Source organism: Aedes aegypti, chromosome 1 (assembly GCF_002204515.2).
Source record: "Aedes aegypti strain LVP_AGWG chromosome 1, AaegL5.0 Primary Assembly, whole genome shotgun sequence".
Classification (NCBI taxonomy): Eukaryota; Metazoa; Arthropoda; class Insecta; order Diptera; family Culicidae; genus Aedes; species Aedes aegypti.
The window spans coordinates 99082345-99097127 of record NC_035107.1 but is presented as its reverse complement, the minus strand read 5'-3'; the positions used below and the strand labels follow the sequence as shown (position 1 = coordinate 99097127).

The 14783-nt window shown below is 43.0% G+C and overlaps 1 protein-coding gene across 1 annotated transcript in view; it reads left to right on the top strand.

Annotated features, from left to right (window-relative positions):
* Positions 1 to 14783, top strand: part of LOC5580130 (zinc finger protein 1) — a 111512-nt gene extending 96729 nt beyond the window's left edge. The window contains exons 4-5 of the mRNA XM_021843655.1: positions 7770 to 10170; positions 11373 to 14783. Coding sequence (XP_021699347.1) covers positions 7770 to 10170; positions 11373 to 11572 — 2601 coding nt within the window. The 3' untranslated portion in view covers positions 11573 to 14783. The remainder of the gene's footprint in view (positions 1 to 7769; positions 10171 to 11372) is intronic.

Below are 14783 nucleotides of genomic sequence, written 5' to 3'. Positions count from 1 at the left end.
CTCTTTTCAGAGGCACGAAGGCCTCTTCCACTGACCTGCGATCGATTCCAATTAGGTCTATATCGTCCGCGAAGCCAAGGATCATTTGCGACCTTGTAAGGGGCCGTCCATAAATGACGTAGCATTTTTTCGCTGATTTTTTACACCCCCCTCCCCCCTCGTAGCACTTCGTCACAAATGCTGACACTCCCCCTGGAAAATACGTAGCATATCGAGCGGTGCTCCCCCCTACATTTTTTTATTTGTTTTCCTTAGCGACTGGGTTAAAACAAAAAAATGGAATTGAGAAGTTCAATACAAAGTTTGATATTAATTACTGACTGAAATGAAAAGATAATCTATTCTAACAGTTTGATATACAGTAGCGCTCAAAAGTAGTTTGGAAAAGTTTTAAATAAACATTTTCCTTGGTTTTGGTGTCCAGTTTCTTATTGACTAAATTATATTACAATTGCTGTTCTTACCATAAAAAACAAGTTTACTATAAAAAATGTAAAAAAATGATTGGATTGATGAAGCTCGTTACTGTCGAGTTAGGGTCCAATATATTTTGTAATATATTGAACAAAAATTTCGTTATATTAGAGGATTTTTTTTTTAATTATTCGTTGCTAGGAAATAGATTTCAATGAAGATGATCAAGAAAATATATTAATTTGAAATGATTATCCAATTTCAAATCATTTTAGCAAACAGTGGCCAGCTACATAAAAGATTACAGTTGAAATATTTGGAATGTTTAGAAAATTTTAGCGATTATTATACAAATACAATAATCTCTATTAATATTTCAGTTGTTTTACATTATCGTTTCCATACTGAAATAATCTTACATAACCTATAATGAAACCGTTAAATAATAAAAATTCTTCAAATTACCGAGTTATTAACAAAATTTAATGATAGGGCCATTTTGTTAACACTCGAATCTATTATCCTCATATCAATTTTCAGGCTATTCTATCAAGAGCATTGATATATCAAAACAAATGATGAGTTGATTGGGTGGAGATCTCCTGCAACATTGAAGGCATAATTCACGGAAAAAAAATTTGGCTTTAAATGTAATATTTGCCAAGAAGAGCATATTTTATCTTCTTGAAGAAATAAAGCCCCAATAGAAAATATGGATAAAACCAAAACGGCTGACTTTATGTCATGTTAACAAATGGCAAAAAAAATGTACTCCAAGTTGTTAGAGCATTGATTTTTATTCAATTCATTAAACTTATTTTGTTTATTTATAAATTTATTAATTTGGACACGAATATAATATAATATTCACATAATTATTTAAAGCTTCAAAACATCTGTTTGATTGCATTTATCAAGAAAATCTAAAGTTTCATAGATATTTTTTCAATCTTGTCATATGAATGTTTTGAATAACCCAAGTTTATAAGTAAAAAAAAAGAAGTTTCCTAAAAAATAATTGTATGCAATTTTTTTTCAGCGCCTTTCTTTTTACGGACTTGATTCAAAATGCTACGTCCACTAGCTAGGACCCCTCCCCCCCCCTCGCCACACTTCGTCACAAATTCGTGAAGACCCCCTTCCCCCCTAAAATGCTACGTCATTTATGGACGACCCCTAATAATAGTGCCATTTCTTTGTTAAACAGTAAATTCGAAAGTGCGTCTCCCTGCTTCAATCCGTCTAACGTCACAAACGAGGTTGACACCTCGTTTGCGATGGCTCATTTCTTTTCACTGAGTCGTACGCCGCCTTGAATTCAATAAACAGATGGTGAGTCTGCAGTGCACAGACTCTGCACGTTATACTCCCGGAATTTATCTTGGATTATTCACAAGCACAACGGACCGTCGAACGGCCCTCACGAAAACCATCCTGGTATTCGCCGACGAAGGACTCCTCGAGCGGTCTCAGCCTGTTAAACAGGATGCGCGACAGAATTTTGTACGCCGAATTCAGCAGGGTAATTCCTCTGTAATTGGCACACTCCAGTCTGTGCCCTTTCTTGTAGATAGGGCGGATGAGGCCATCCAAACAGCCGGTGGGCAATTCTTCGTCCTCCCATACCTTCAGTAGTACTCGGTGGATCGACTGGTAAAGCTGCTCACTTCCGTGCTTGGGAAGCTCGACCGGGATCTCGTCCTTCCCAGCAGGCTTACAGTTCTTCAGCTAGCTTCTGTGGTCGGTGGGTCCACAGCTTGATCGTCATCATCTATGTTCATCCTGTTCCTCGCTACATTTCCATTTTCACCGTTCAACAAAAAAAAAAGTGCACCTTCCACCTGGCAGCCACCGCCGTTTTATCGGTCAGCAAATTCCCTTCTCGGTCATTGCACATGGCGGGCACTGGTACGGTATTGTGCCGCGCACCATTGACCGTTGCATAAAATCTCCGCATAGCATTCCGGTCCATGCTTTCTTGAGCGTCAGCTACCACACTTTCTTCGTGCTGCCTTTTCTTTCTGCGGTGGATTCGCTTTTCTTCGGCTCTCGCTACCCTGTACCACTCTCTGTTCTGTCGGGTACCGGCCACAAGCATACGGCATCTGGCGAGATTTTCCATGTCTGTCACTCTCTGGCACTCTTCATCGAACCAGTCGTTTCGTCTTCGTCGTTGACCAGTGCTAATCACTTTCCGCGCCGTTGTTGTCACAGCATCGTGGATAGGGTCCCATAGGCTGTCGAAGTCTCCAGCAACGTTGATTTTTCCCAACTGCTTGTCTAGTTGCTGATGATACTGTGCAGCTACCCCATCAGTCGACAAGCGTTGTATATTGAAGCGCAGCGTTCTGTTTGTTCTGGAACTCGTGACGCTGGATAATCGAGCCCGAATTTTAACTACAACGAGATAATGATCCGAGTCGATATTAGGGTGCCGGAACGTCCTGACACCCGTGACATCTGAGAAATGTCACCCATCAACCAGCACGTGGTTTATTTGGGAGCAGGTATCGCCACTCGGGTGTCGCCAGGTGTGTTTGCGGATATTCTTTCGTGCGAAGTAGGTACTGCTGATTGCCATCCCTCTAGCAGCAGCGAAAGTTACTAGTCGTAGGCCATTATCATTGGCTTTCCATTCCAATGACGGGTCGGAAGAAATCTTCTTTCCCGATCTGCGCATTTGCGTCACCATTGACTATCTTGACGTCTTGTTTTGGGCACTCTCCGTAGGCCTTATCCAGGATCTCATAGAACTCATCCTTCATGTCATCGGGCTTATCGTTCGTTGGCGCATATATGCTGATCAGGCTGTAGTTGAAGAATTTGCCATTCATTCTCAACACAGAGATTCGGTCGCTTACCGGTTTCCACCGAATAATTCGCTTCATCTGCTTCCCAATCACTATGAAGCCAACTCCACGTTCTGCTCTGTCGCCACCGCTGTAGTAGATGTGGTACTTCAATAAAGTGTTGGCGATGGGGTCCGCCGCTCGGAATTCGCGTTCTTCGGTTCTCGGCCAGCGTATTTCCTGGATAGCTGCCACGTTCACGCCGATATTGCGCAGTTCACGAGCCAGGAGCCCAACACGCGCGGATTCATTCAAGGTTCTCACGTCTAGTTCTTGAGATATTGACTGTTGAAAATGCAATGTTTGACTATTGCAGCCAACTTGCATGCAAGTTTTCCAGCTTGTATGGCACTTTATTTGTTTAGCCCGTATAGGCCTGAGTGAAAGAAAAAAAAAACTGAAACTCTCACCGCTCAGCGAATGCTTAACGGATTTCAATTACTTCACTTTTTTATATTAAATTTAGGGGAGGGATTATTAGAGTACGTTTAAAACTATAAATTGAACTTTAACACTTCACTTTTTGCAAAAAAATAAAATACTAAAATCACTAGTAAGGCGAGCAAATACCTTTAAACTATAATATGTGTTGCTTATCTTGACAGATAGGCCTATTTCGTCTGCGACTTACAGACTTCTTCAGTGTCGTGTGCTCGACTTGGATTTCAATTATTTTTTGTCAGTATACTGGCCCACCTATCTAGTTTCTAAAAGTGTTTGAAGGATCTCGGGAATGTTCCTGTGGCCGTAGTTATTGCGATTAATCACTGGGTTAGGTCGGGTGACAAGGGTTATGTGCTTCTGTGCCCCTGCTTCTGGTCACAGATAATTTTCAGAATCGGCTGTAATGTGGCCTCTATATTGAGCATCATCGCGAACCTTCTGATAAATAATTAAATTGGATAACCATGACTCCTGCATTTGATTGATCCTACAAATAACCATTTTCGGGTCCCCGGTGTGCCTCAAATTTATGATAAATCGAACAATTTGTATCTCAAAATCTGTGTCAAGCTTATTGGAACGCAAGTTAGTGAACTATCATGTTTGATCTTCACTTTTAAAGAATTTAAACGGTTTAGTATACAACAAAACTAGAGCCAGCTATTCAGGGAATTACTTCCGAGTAGCCGCCTCCGGTATACTCTGAACGTTGCAAAACTATTCATTTATAATGTTGAATATCAGATCCTAATGATTTATGCAAATAAAAATGATTGCCATTGGAAATAAATAAAGATAACTTGACAGTTCCCAAAAAAATCGCCTTTTTTACTCTACTTGACCCAGTGACCCACCGCAATAATTCCGGTTGCAGGAGTATTCCCGAGTTCCTTCGGCTACTTCTAGAAACTAGATATGTGGGCCAGTATAAAGAGCGAACACGAAATTATTGCGACACCGAAAATGTCATGGCAATTTTTTTATAATGTTTAGAATCAAACCAAAATTTTAGGGTAGTTTTATACATATATTTACTTCAAAAATCAAAAGAAAAGTAAATCGATGGAGCCTTGAGTGTAAAATTGAAGGCATTTTCGCTTGATGCCCTCCATCAAAGTCTTTACAGTGTCATCCGGTATCAGTTTTTTTTCCATTTTCTTAACATGTCCTTCTCGTCTTTGACTGTCTTCTTGCTCTTCCGAAGTTCCCGCTTCATTATTGCCCAGTACTGTTCCACCGGACGCAGCTCCGGACAGTTTGGCAGATTCATGTCCTTTGGAACTAAATGGATAGAATTGGCCTCATACCACTCAAGGACACTTTTAGAATAATGAAATACTGGAGCTTCGTCGTGCTGCTGCAAGAACGGCAATAGGCGCTTCTCGAGGCACTCAGATTTGTAGATCTCGCCATTTACTGTGTCTTTTGTCACGAAATGCTCACTCCTCAGTTTACAAGAGCAGATGGCCTGCCAAATGAGATATTTGGAGGCGAACTTCGACACTTTCTTCTTCTTAAATTTGTCGTCCACATCGAACTTGCTCTTGCCGGTGAAAAACTCCAACCCCGAAATTTGCTTAAAATCGGCTTTTATATATGTTTCGTCGTCCATCGCACAGCAGCCATATTTTGTCAGCATCTTCTCGTAGCTCTGCGACATGCCGATCTTTTTAGCCAAATCACGGCTTTTTTTTTCTAATTGTTTATTTATTGGGCTCAATCGTGTTTGACACTTTACGGAGCCAATGGTCATTTAAATTGTATTGTTTTTGTACAATTTCATTTAAACTATAAAAACAATTACAATTTCATGTAAACTATATAAACTAATCTGATACATCGGACTTCGAACCGATAGAAGATAGTCGGGGTGAGTTTCGCTGCCTTTTCTCCTTGGATGGCAAAATGCTCCTTGACGCCTTGGCTTCCAAGTCCCGTTTCTTTTGCGGTTCCGTTTCATCTTCCACTGTAATCTGTGCAACCCCTGCAAACTGCGTGTATGTCTTTCCATTGGACCTCCAAAATCTTATTGGCACTGGTTTGACCTTAGATTTTGATTCATCCTCTCTTTCCTGAATTGCCGCACATACTTTTTCCGCTTCTATGTTTTCCTCCTCTAAAACCTCTATCTCCAAAAGTTCCGTTACTTTTTCAACTTCCATAGTTGAATTTTCCTTCACTACACAAGCATAGGTGCATGATTCTTTCATTTCCGAAACACCATTCCGACGTTGAGCCTTTTTCTTGGGACATGCGCTCATCTGGTGTCCTATTTCGGCACAAATGAAACACTTTTCCTTGTTTCCGTGATAAAAATATTACCTCTCCAATTAAGGAAGTAAAGCGCTGGTGGTATTTCAGATTTGACGTCCATATACGCACCACGAACACCGTTGTATACGTCCAATCCAAGGCCCACAGGAAACATCTCTCGAATCACACGTTTAACTTCTCCGAACTTCCCCAGCACCAGCGATATTTCCTTATCGGGCAGCTCCGGTGGTAGTCCACACACTCGCACGTATTGATAATTGCCTTCCGCATCTGATGCTTGCACCACCACTGTCATCCCATTCGCATATTCAAAGCGAAGTGGATGTACATTGTTCTCCAACGCTTGCTTGAACGCTTTCTGGTTCTTGAATTTCAAGTAAACACTATGGTTTTCCGCTCGTCTGTACAGCGTATCCATTTCGACGATACTAACATCCAATGCTTTGACAAATCTGGCAATTTCTTCATACGACGGCCGCGCAGATTCCGGTGGGAAAGCAAACCTCACCGTGTTCTTAATTTCAACCATTTCTAGGCACACTTTTGGACTTTTAACAGTAACCAGTAGAGACAAGTTCTGTTGCAACCGTTCGCGACAGCAGATGAAAGCAAACTGGCAAATCACGGCTTGAGACGTTGGGATTTGCTTTGATCATACGCTTCATCTTTCCCTCCGTCTTTTCGTTCTCCGGTCCCGGTTTTCTTCCAGCTGCTTTGCCGTGGTCCAACGTCAACCGCTCCTAGAACCGCTTCAACACTCTGGAGACGGATGAATGGTGAATGTTCAACATTTTCCCCAACTGCCGGTGCGACAGGTCAGGAAATTCTAGGTGTTTGGAAAGAATTTGTTCTCTCAACTCGCGTTGGTTCACCTCCATTTTCGTTGAACCGAAAAACACGACTTCGAGTTTGACAGCATGTAAACAATACACATCAATGAGAAAATGTAAAAATTTGGTTGATTTTTACCCAATGGTAGAAAAGTTATGCCTCGTTGAATGTGGCGCAATAATTTCGTGTTCGCCCTTTACTGACAAAAAAATATTTGAATTCGTTAAATATTCGCTGAGTGGTGAGGGTTTTAGTATTGTTGCGTTCACTCAGGTCTATACGGGTTAATTTGCCACAGAATTCAAACTTCATGTGTATAACAATTGTTATCAACAAAGTTCATAAAAGTTTCGATGCTCAAAAGTTAGAAATATATTGTATGCTGTCATACATAGAAAACGAAGAATCTTGTATGAAGAATGTTGGAAAAATTGATTTAAACTAAATTTGATCGTACAATTTCAACCAAATCATATCCGAAATGAAAGTTTAAGTCCTCTTTTGCATGTTGGTGGATTAGATCACAAACAAGTTTGATAAGTCATACCTTAAATTTCATGTAAACATCAACGAAAACATTGTTTTATACAACTTTGGCGACCTGTAGCTAAAAATTGTGACGAGCTGGAACATTTCTGAGAACGGCATCAGATACAGCAACCTCAAATCTACTAGAGACACACAATATGATCCTTGAGACACGCAAAAATGTCATTTTTGTTACGCTGTGTAATAGGTGACTCATAATAGTGTGACCAGTGTACAATGTGCACTGGAAATCGGTTCTCGTGCTCTCTAAGCGTAACGTGATTAGGTTTTTGAACAAACCCTCTCTATCTCTCTCACGCTCGTTTCCATCCCATTTTGAAAACGAAATTCCAGAACAGCAGGTAACGAATTATCAATGTTAGCACTAATCCCCCATTCCTTTTCAATCTCTTCTCGGTTTCATTTCAGAGCTGCAAGGTGTGCCACAAGCAGTTCGCCAACGTGTACCGCCTCCAGCGCCACATGATTTCCCACGACGAGTCGACGCTGCTGCGAAAGTTCAAATGTACCGACTGTGATAAGGCGTTCAAATTCAAGCACCACCTGAAGGAACACGTGCGCATCCACTCGGGCGAGAAACCGTTCGGATGCACCAACTGCGGTAAACGATTCTCCCATTCCGGTTCCTACTCCAGCCACATGACCTCGAAGAAATGCATCAGCATGGGGCTGAAGCTGAACAACAATAGCTCGTCCGTCGCTAATAACAACGGTAGTGGCAGTCCAAGTGGCGCAAGTGGAAAGTCCGAGAAAAGTGGACGCCGATCTGGATCTTATCTTCCCGGAGGAAGTCCAGCAGCTGCCGGGCTTTCCAACGGACAGCTTGCCAATGGTCAGAACACGACCAACAATGCCAATTCGAACACATTCTTCCCAATGCTTCCAAAGTACCCGAACTACGAAACGGCTGCATTCCTGGCCTCGTTTAACCATTTGTATCCGATCAATCCGGTCAATCCCGCATTCAGTCCCTACAGTATACAGCGTTTGATAGAATTGTCTGCCGGTGCGGCTGCTGGTTCAGCTCCCACTGCAGAGTCTATGGAATCGCTAATTCTCAAAACGCAACAGCAGATCAATGCAACGCTCAAGTCGGACTTGGGCCGGCACTCGAAGTCACCCAGCGTCACCCATTCTGATGCGGAAGACATGATCGAAGAAGTGACCGAGAACGAAAACGAGGAAGAGGAAGAACCGAAACTGGTTATGGATGTTGACGATGATGAGGACGAGGCGCAGGAAAATGACGAAGACGCGGAGAAAAAAGACATCAAAGTAGATGAAGATGACGAGGAGGACGATGAGGAACAAAAGTTTCCAATAGAGCGGCGTTCCGTTCAGCCATCTCCGGTCGTTCCCGAGCATCGTCTCACCGGTGGCGAGGTTGACATGGCGTCAGCGAATGACTACCGTAACATTCTTGATGACATGAAACAGAAAATACTGGATGCTGCGCATCGTATTGGTGTAGGAGATCAAGTCATTCACCGACAATCCACCCCCATCGCTGTCAGCACGGAGCCAATCAAAACCGAAAGGCCCGAGTCCGTCTCATCGCCCGAACTGAACATCGATATTGATCATCGCAGCCCAAGTCCGGCGCCGGTAGCCTCTCCCACCCCGTTGATCAAACAAGAGTTCAAAGAAGATGAGGACATGGAGAAGGTAGATGACAAGCCTCCAGTGCTTCAGTGCTCACAGTGCCATGCGACCTTCAACCATCAGGCGGAGCTCATTCAGCACGAACAAGTCCTGTGTCAATCGCTACTCTTCCAGAAGCAGATGGCTGCGGCGGCCGCTGCAGCTGCAGCCGCCAGCAACTACATACCAATGCACAGCGGCAGCGAAGACGATACAGACTTCGACGGCTCCAAAGTATCTTCGGAGCGCAGCGGTAAGGTCCGTGTACGAACCGCCATCTCCGAGGAGCAGCAAAACGAACTCAAAAAGTATTACGCCATGAACAACAAGCCAAATCGCGAAGAATTCCAAGTGATCGCCAAACGCGTCGGCATGGAAGCCCGCGTTGTGCAGGTATGGTTCCAGAACAATCGATCGCGGGAACGAAAGATGGGCAACCTGACCAACAATCGCAACCCGATTCAAACGGAAAACTCCGCGCCTGCGATTTTTTCCGCTGATACTCCCACCCCTAGTCAACCAACGGAAACCGACCAGCCCCTGGATCTTTCCGTCAAAAAGCCGGAATCTATCCCTTCCAGTTCTCCACGTTACGGCACGGCCCCCCAATCGCAACCCGACGCCGCTACCCTTCTAGATGAAGCCATGAATCTCAGCGTCAAATCATCCCGGAGTTCCACACCCTTCAAGGGATTCTATCCGTACAACCAGTTCTCCACAGAAATGATAATCCGCCAAACGCCCTCGCCGAACGAAGCCGCCGCTCCCCGTCAAAACCCACAAATACGTCCCCCGGCAGTCGCCGCCGTCTATCCCCCAATACCCCCTACGGACAGCGCCTTCATCGGAATGGATCGCTTCCTGCAGCATTTCCCATCCGAGCTGGCCCGCGCACCAATCCGCGCCGATAGTCTCAGCCCAGGGGCGGAGAAGCGGGCCTGGCGTGATCTGGAACAGTACGAAGCCGCCGTCAAACTGCACGGCCAGTACGACGAGCAGAAACTGCTTCAGATGCAATCGATGCTGAACGTGCCGAAGCGGGTGCTCTACTCGACGGCCAACTCCGGCAAGGAGCAACCGGACGCCGAAGGCCAATACATTTGCGACCAGTGCGATAAGGCCTTCAGCAAGCACAGCTCGCTGCAGCGGCACAAGTACGAACATTCAGGTAAGTGTGGTGCCGCTAATCGCATCGCTTTTTACAACTCATTCATTTAGACGAGACAGAGAGCGATAGCTCCGAATCCGACAGTGTGATGCTTGATAGATCGCGTATGCTTCCCATCATAGGAAAATTAGAACACGGCCTCCGGTGGTTGTCTGTTTAGTGATAAGAGCTGACCTGAACGTAAAATGCGAATTACGCGGCAGGAGCGGAGGCAGCAATGCTGTTTTTGCCAACGATTTCTGATGGACGTCATTGCGCGCCCAGCGTAAATGGGGTTTTTAGTAAACAACTGTCCACGCCCCGACCAATCGAGGGGATGGTTGATTTCGGTGGAATGATTATCCGTAGTGGTGGCACTTGAAAATACCTCATGCCATATGAATCATAGTATGGCTGATCCGCCAGCAAACTGGATTTCCGATGTTATTTTTGGATGGTTATTTTTCGATGTAACAAACAAGCGATAAGTATCTTACAATAACAACTATTAGGGCACGTTGAAAACAAACCTAATCGCATTATTTGTTGGTCAAGCTCGTGACAACATCACGCTACTTCCGAAGACGTATCAGGTGTTGTTGATAACTTCGGAACATTCCTATATTATGGCGTTCGTTGAAATTTGGGGAGCCAGAAATGTTTTGACCGTGTTTGCCACAACTATCAACTTATCGATGGTTAGACCGCTTTTTGGCCTACCTACCGATTCACATAACTGAATCAATGTAACTAAAAATACCGAAATAATTTGAGGTTTGAAAAGAAACCTTGATATCCCTAATGGAGCTCAAAACCTCTTGTCGAAATCCTCCGAATTCAGAAATACTAATCACAATTTGCCGCACCCTTTGCTTTCTCATTTGATTCAAAGAGCCTACTTCGAAGTGCTATTCGAAAAGTTTGCCTGAAGCATTAAACTTTTTAAGGCTCATGTCAATAAGCATTTTCCACATGAAAATTTGTAATGCCCTACTGTCTTAGACGTCTCTTTAGTGGTTTAATGCTTTTACTTTCGTATTTATGATTTTCATTAGATGTCCAAAAGTCGAATCAAAGTGTCCGGAATGTGAGGCAAAAGTAAGGAACGCGATATACAACTATATATTAGCACGCTATGCGCGATGTCCAGTCGGATTCCAATCTACCAACCGTTATCTACCGATATCTAACCCTTGATCCATCCTTCTCATCTTCTCCTGCAGGCCAACGCCCCTACAAATGTGTCGAGTGTCCAAAGGCCTTTAAGCACAAACACCATCTCACAGAGCACAAGCGACTGCACAGCGGCGAGAAACCATTCCAGTGCTGCAAGTGTCTGAAGCGATTCTCGCACTCGGGTTCCTACAGCCAGCACATGAACCACCGCTACTCGTACTGCAAACCGTACAGGGACGGCAAATAAGATGAGGACCAGGGACGGGAAGTTCCGTCCCCTGCCGGTCTGTCCGGTGGCTATCTCCCATCGACCTCGTTGCCGCACCATCACCATCCGCCTCCGCAGAACCGACCGGGAAGACGCGGCCGGCGTCCGGGATCGTCTGCCAGCTCGCTGGTGTTCCCGGGGCCTCCGCCGCCTCCTCCACCTCCTCCGCCACCGCCAACAGTGTCCTCGACAGCCGGGACGGCGATGGGAATAGTCACACAACCCGCCACAGTGCCATTCCAACATCCAGCGATGCAGTCCGTTTCATACTTCGACCGGCGCCTACTCGTGGACAGCTACCTTAACTCGGGCTTCCTGGCGTACGGCGGCGGAATCGGCGGAGTTCACTAGAAGAGACAAAGCTGAGACGTCTGTGTACATAGGAATTCGCTTCTCGCGCCAAAAAGGTTCGAACTTAATATTTCGAAAACATTTGATATTTTTATAGTTAGCGTTGATTATTGGTTAATTTATTCGTGGTATTTTCGGCACAATACAAGGCAAAACGAATGATCGTACTTAAAATTTTGAAAAGAAAAAAGGTTGCGAAATTGACAGTGAACTGATCCCAGTTTTAATGGCAAGATGTGACGCACGCTGCCCGCAGTGACCCGGAGTCAGCGCCGGTGTGCGATGTTGAAGAAGTTACTAGAAGCTGTGCATTTAACAAATTTCTCACCAATGGCCCCGGAAGGCCACCGATCCACGCGATGGAGGAGGTGGTCCACGGACAAATTCGTTCTTCTTATTCAAGCAAATAAGAAATGGTTGAAACTCTTAAGCAAGCAACTCGAATCTCATTCCTTCGCTAAGGTTTATTTGTGTAGTGGTTATTGAAACAAAACAAACTTAGCCTGTTACAATTACTCTGAAATACTTATTTTTTACGTATCGTTTAAGTGATTTAGCGTTTAAGTCCTGGTGACACCCGTGCACCGCACGGCGTGCACAACCTGTAAAATACTCACGTGAATTCAGTTGCCATAACGAAAGAAATATGTGTTGATTTTATTTCGGAAAACAATTGAAAACTAGCATCATTCAAGGCTGGGTCTAGCAATTACACTTTTAATTTTATGTTTTTTTTTTTCAAATCCTATGAAAATACATTAGATAAAGCAAAAAAAAAAAGCCAAACCGAGAAAACTATATACGCATTTTTGGACCACACGGTGTTAACAAGACAATACAATACAGTAAATTTACCCTTTAACTCGAATTGATAACCTACTAATGGAAACACATGAACACACAATTTCTATCTCACTATGAAGTAACATTTTTCCCTTTTCACTTTCCAATGATAAAAAAAAGTTCTATCTCAAAAATCAAAATCGAAAAGTAACCGACACGAATATAACAAAGTCCTTGTACTTTTTCCCCTTAAAAAGCTCGAAAATCCTAAATTAAAAGCTGTAAATAACTGAAATCTACTCAGAATGAATAACATGGCTCATTAACATCATCGATCCTGCTTTATCGAGGAGAGTGATTCGATTGTTGGAACTAGGTTTGACTCGATAACTAACGAAGTTGATACACAGGCTCTGTCTCAGTTGGAACGTAATGCCAAGAAGTAGAAAGATGTTGGAATTCATCAAAACTATTTCGTCAAATAATTTTACTGTTAACGAAAACGAAAAACTTCCATCTAAGGCTTTTTTTTAAATCCACTATTATCACTTGACAAAACAATACTTCTCATAGAAACATTGTCCGGGTGGCGTAGCACCATCAGCCGTTTCAATATTTCACCATCCGAATCGAATTGAACTCGAAGCCGAGCTGAAACGTGACAGAAAATTCAAAACGCATCCACACGCGTGCACAGCCTGCTGCGATCAAAGGTGCTGAAAACGTCTCATTTCTGAACGCTCGTAAACTAATTAGGGGTGTCCAGAGCGTTGGATGTGCGATCATAATGAATGCATCGAGTTTTATTCGACCGAATTTCAACATTCTGCAGATTAATCTTAAAATTTCCTGGACTTTGTCAGTTCAGTACATGTTAGTGCTGAAACCCTGTTTAGTTTAGCCTTCTGATTCACACTGTGATCGCAGAGTTTCTTCCGGAATGGATTCTTGTTTCCTGTCAATAGAAAGTTCCAACTTTAGAATCACTCCCATCGATCCCATCACATTCATCGACGTCAAATGGTTTCAGCAACGCCGAGTGGCGGCGCAGCGACTTCTGCCTGTCAATAAGCAGAAACATATTATAGGCTTTGAAATCTCCTTCTGGTCCCTTGCCAACATGACTCGCATAAAAACGTACATTCATCCACTTTTGACAAAATCTGCTGTAACCCACAAAGAATACAGAACACTCAACTGTACAGAATATCTGTAAATACTCGTACCAACACAAACATACAACACACCGAACAAAACAATTCGTTTTGAGCAGCAAAAAGAGCGCTTGCTTCCCCTAGGTAAGGTAAAATTATCTCATTGTAAAATATGTACTATTTTATAAGCTGTATTATACATTTGTAAGACAAATATTCGAACCTAAGATGCTGGTTGAAGATATGGAAATAATACATCGAGTTATATTGTAATCTTTTTTACAAACAAAAAATGAACAGTCAACAAAAAAGCAAAGCCAAGTCAACAACGAAAAAACTGTTAATTTAGAGCAAAATGTTTTGTCGCATCGGCCGTTGGAATGGTAAACTCCCTCCGCGCCGTGCGACAAAGAACAAGTGTCTTTTGTATTAACTTTAACTTGAATTACTATTTTTATTGAATTGCTACACTGAAACAATTATTATTGAGCATTATTTAGTTATGTGCATTACGCCGCAAGGAACGCGTAAGTGACAACTAAGAAAATATTATATTTAATAATAAAGTATTGTTAAATATTTCTACGAATAACCATAAATTCAAGCATAAAAATTCAAAAACAACAAAACTTAAAAGATAACCATTCCAAATAAAGAAACGAAAATCGAACTATAAGAAGCTGATTGATGGAGAAATTCTCGCGGATGGAAAATGTTCTCGCAAGCAAAGTGAAAGTGAAATTCGTGTCTCGGTTGGAAAGTTGACACAAGCGACATTTTTTTCTAAAAAATGTTAAATAATTCAAAATATGATTGGAAAACAAACATAGTCGCTTACGTCAATCTCCCAAGTGAGGACACCTAACCAATTTAGGCAAATTACAGCATTATAACGAAATTGT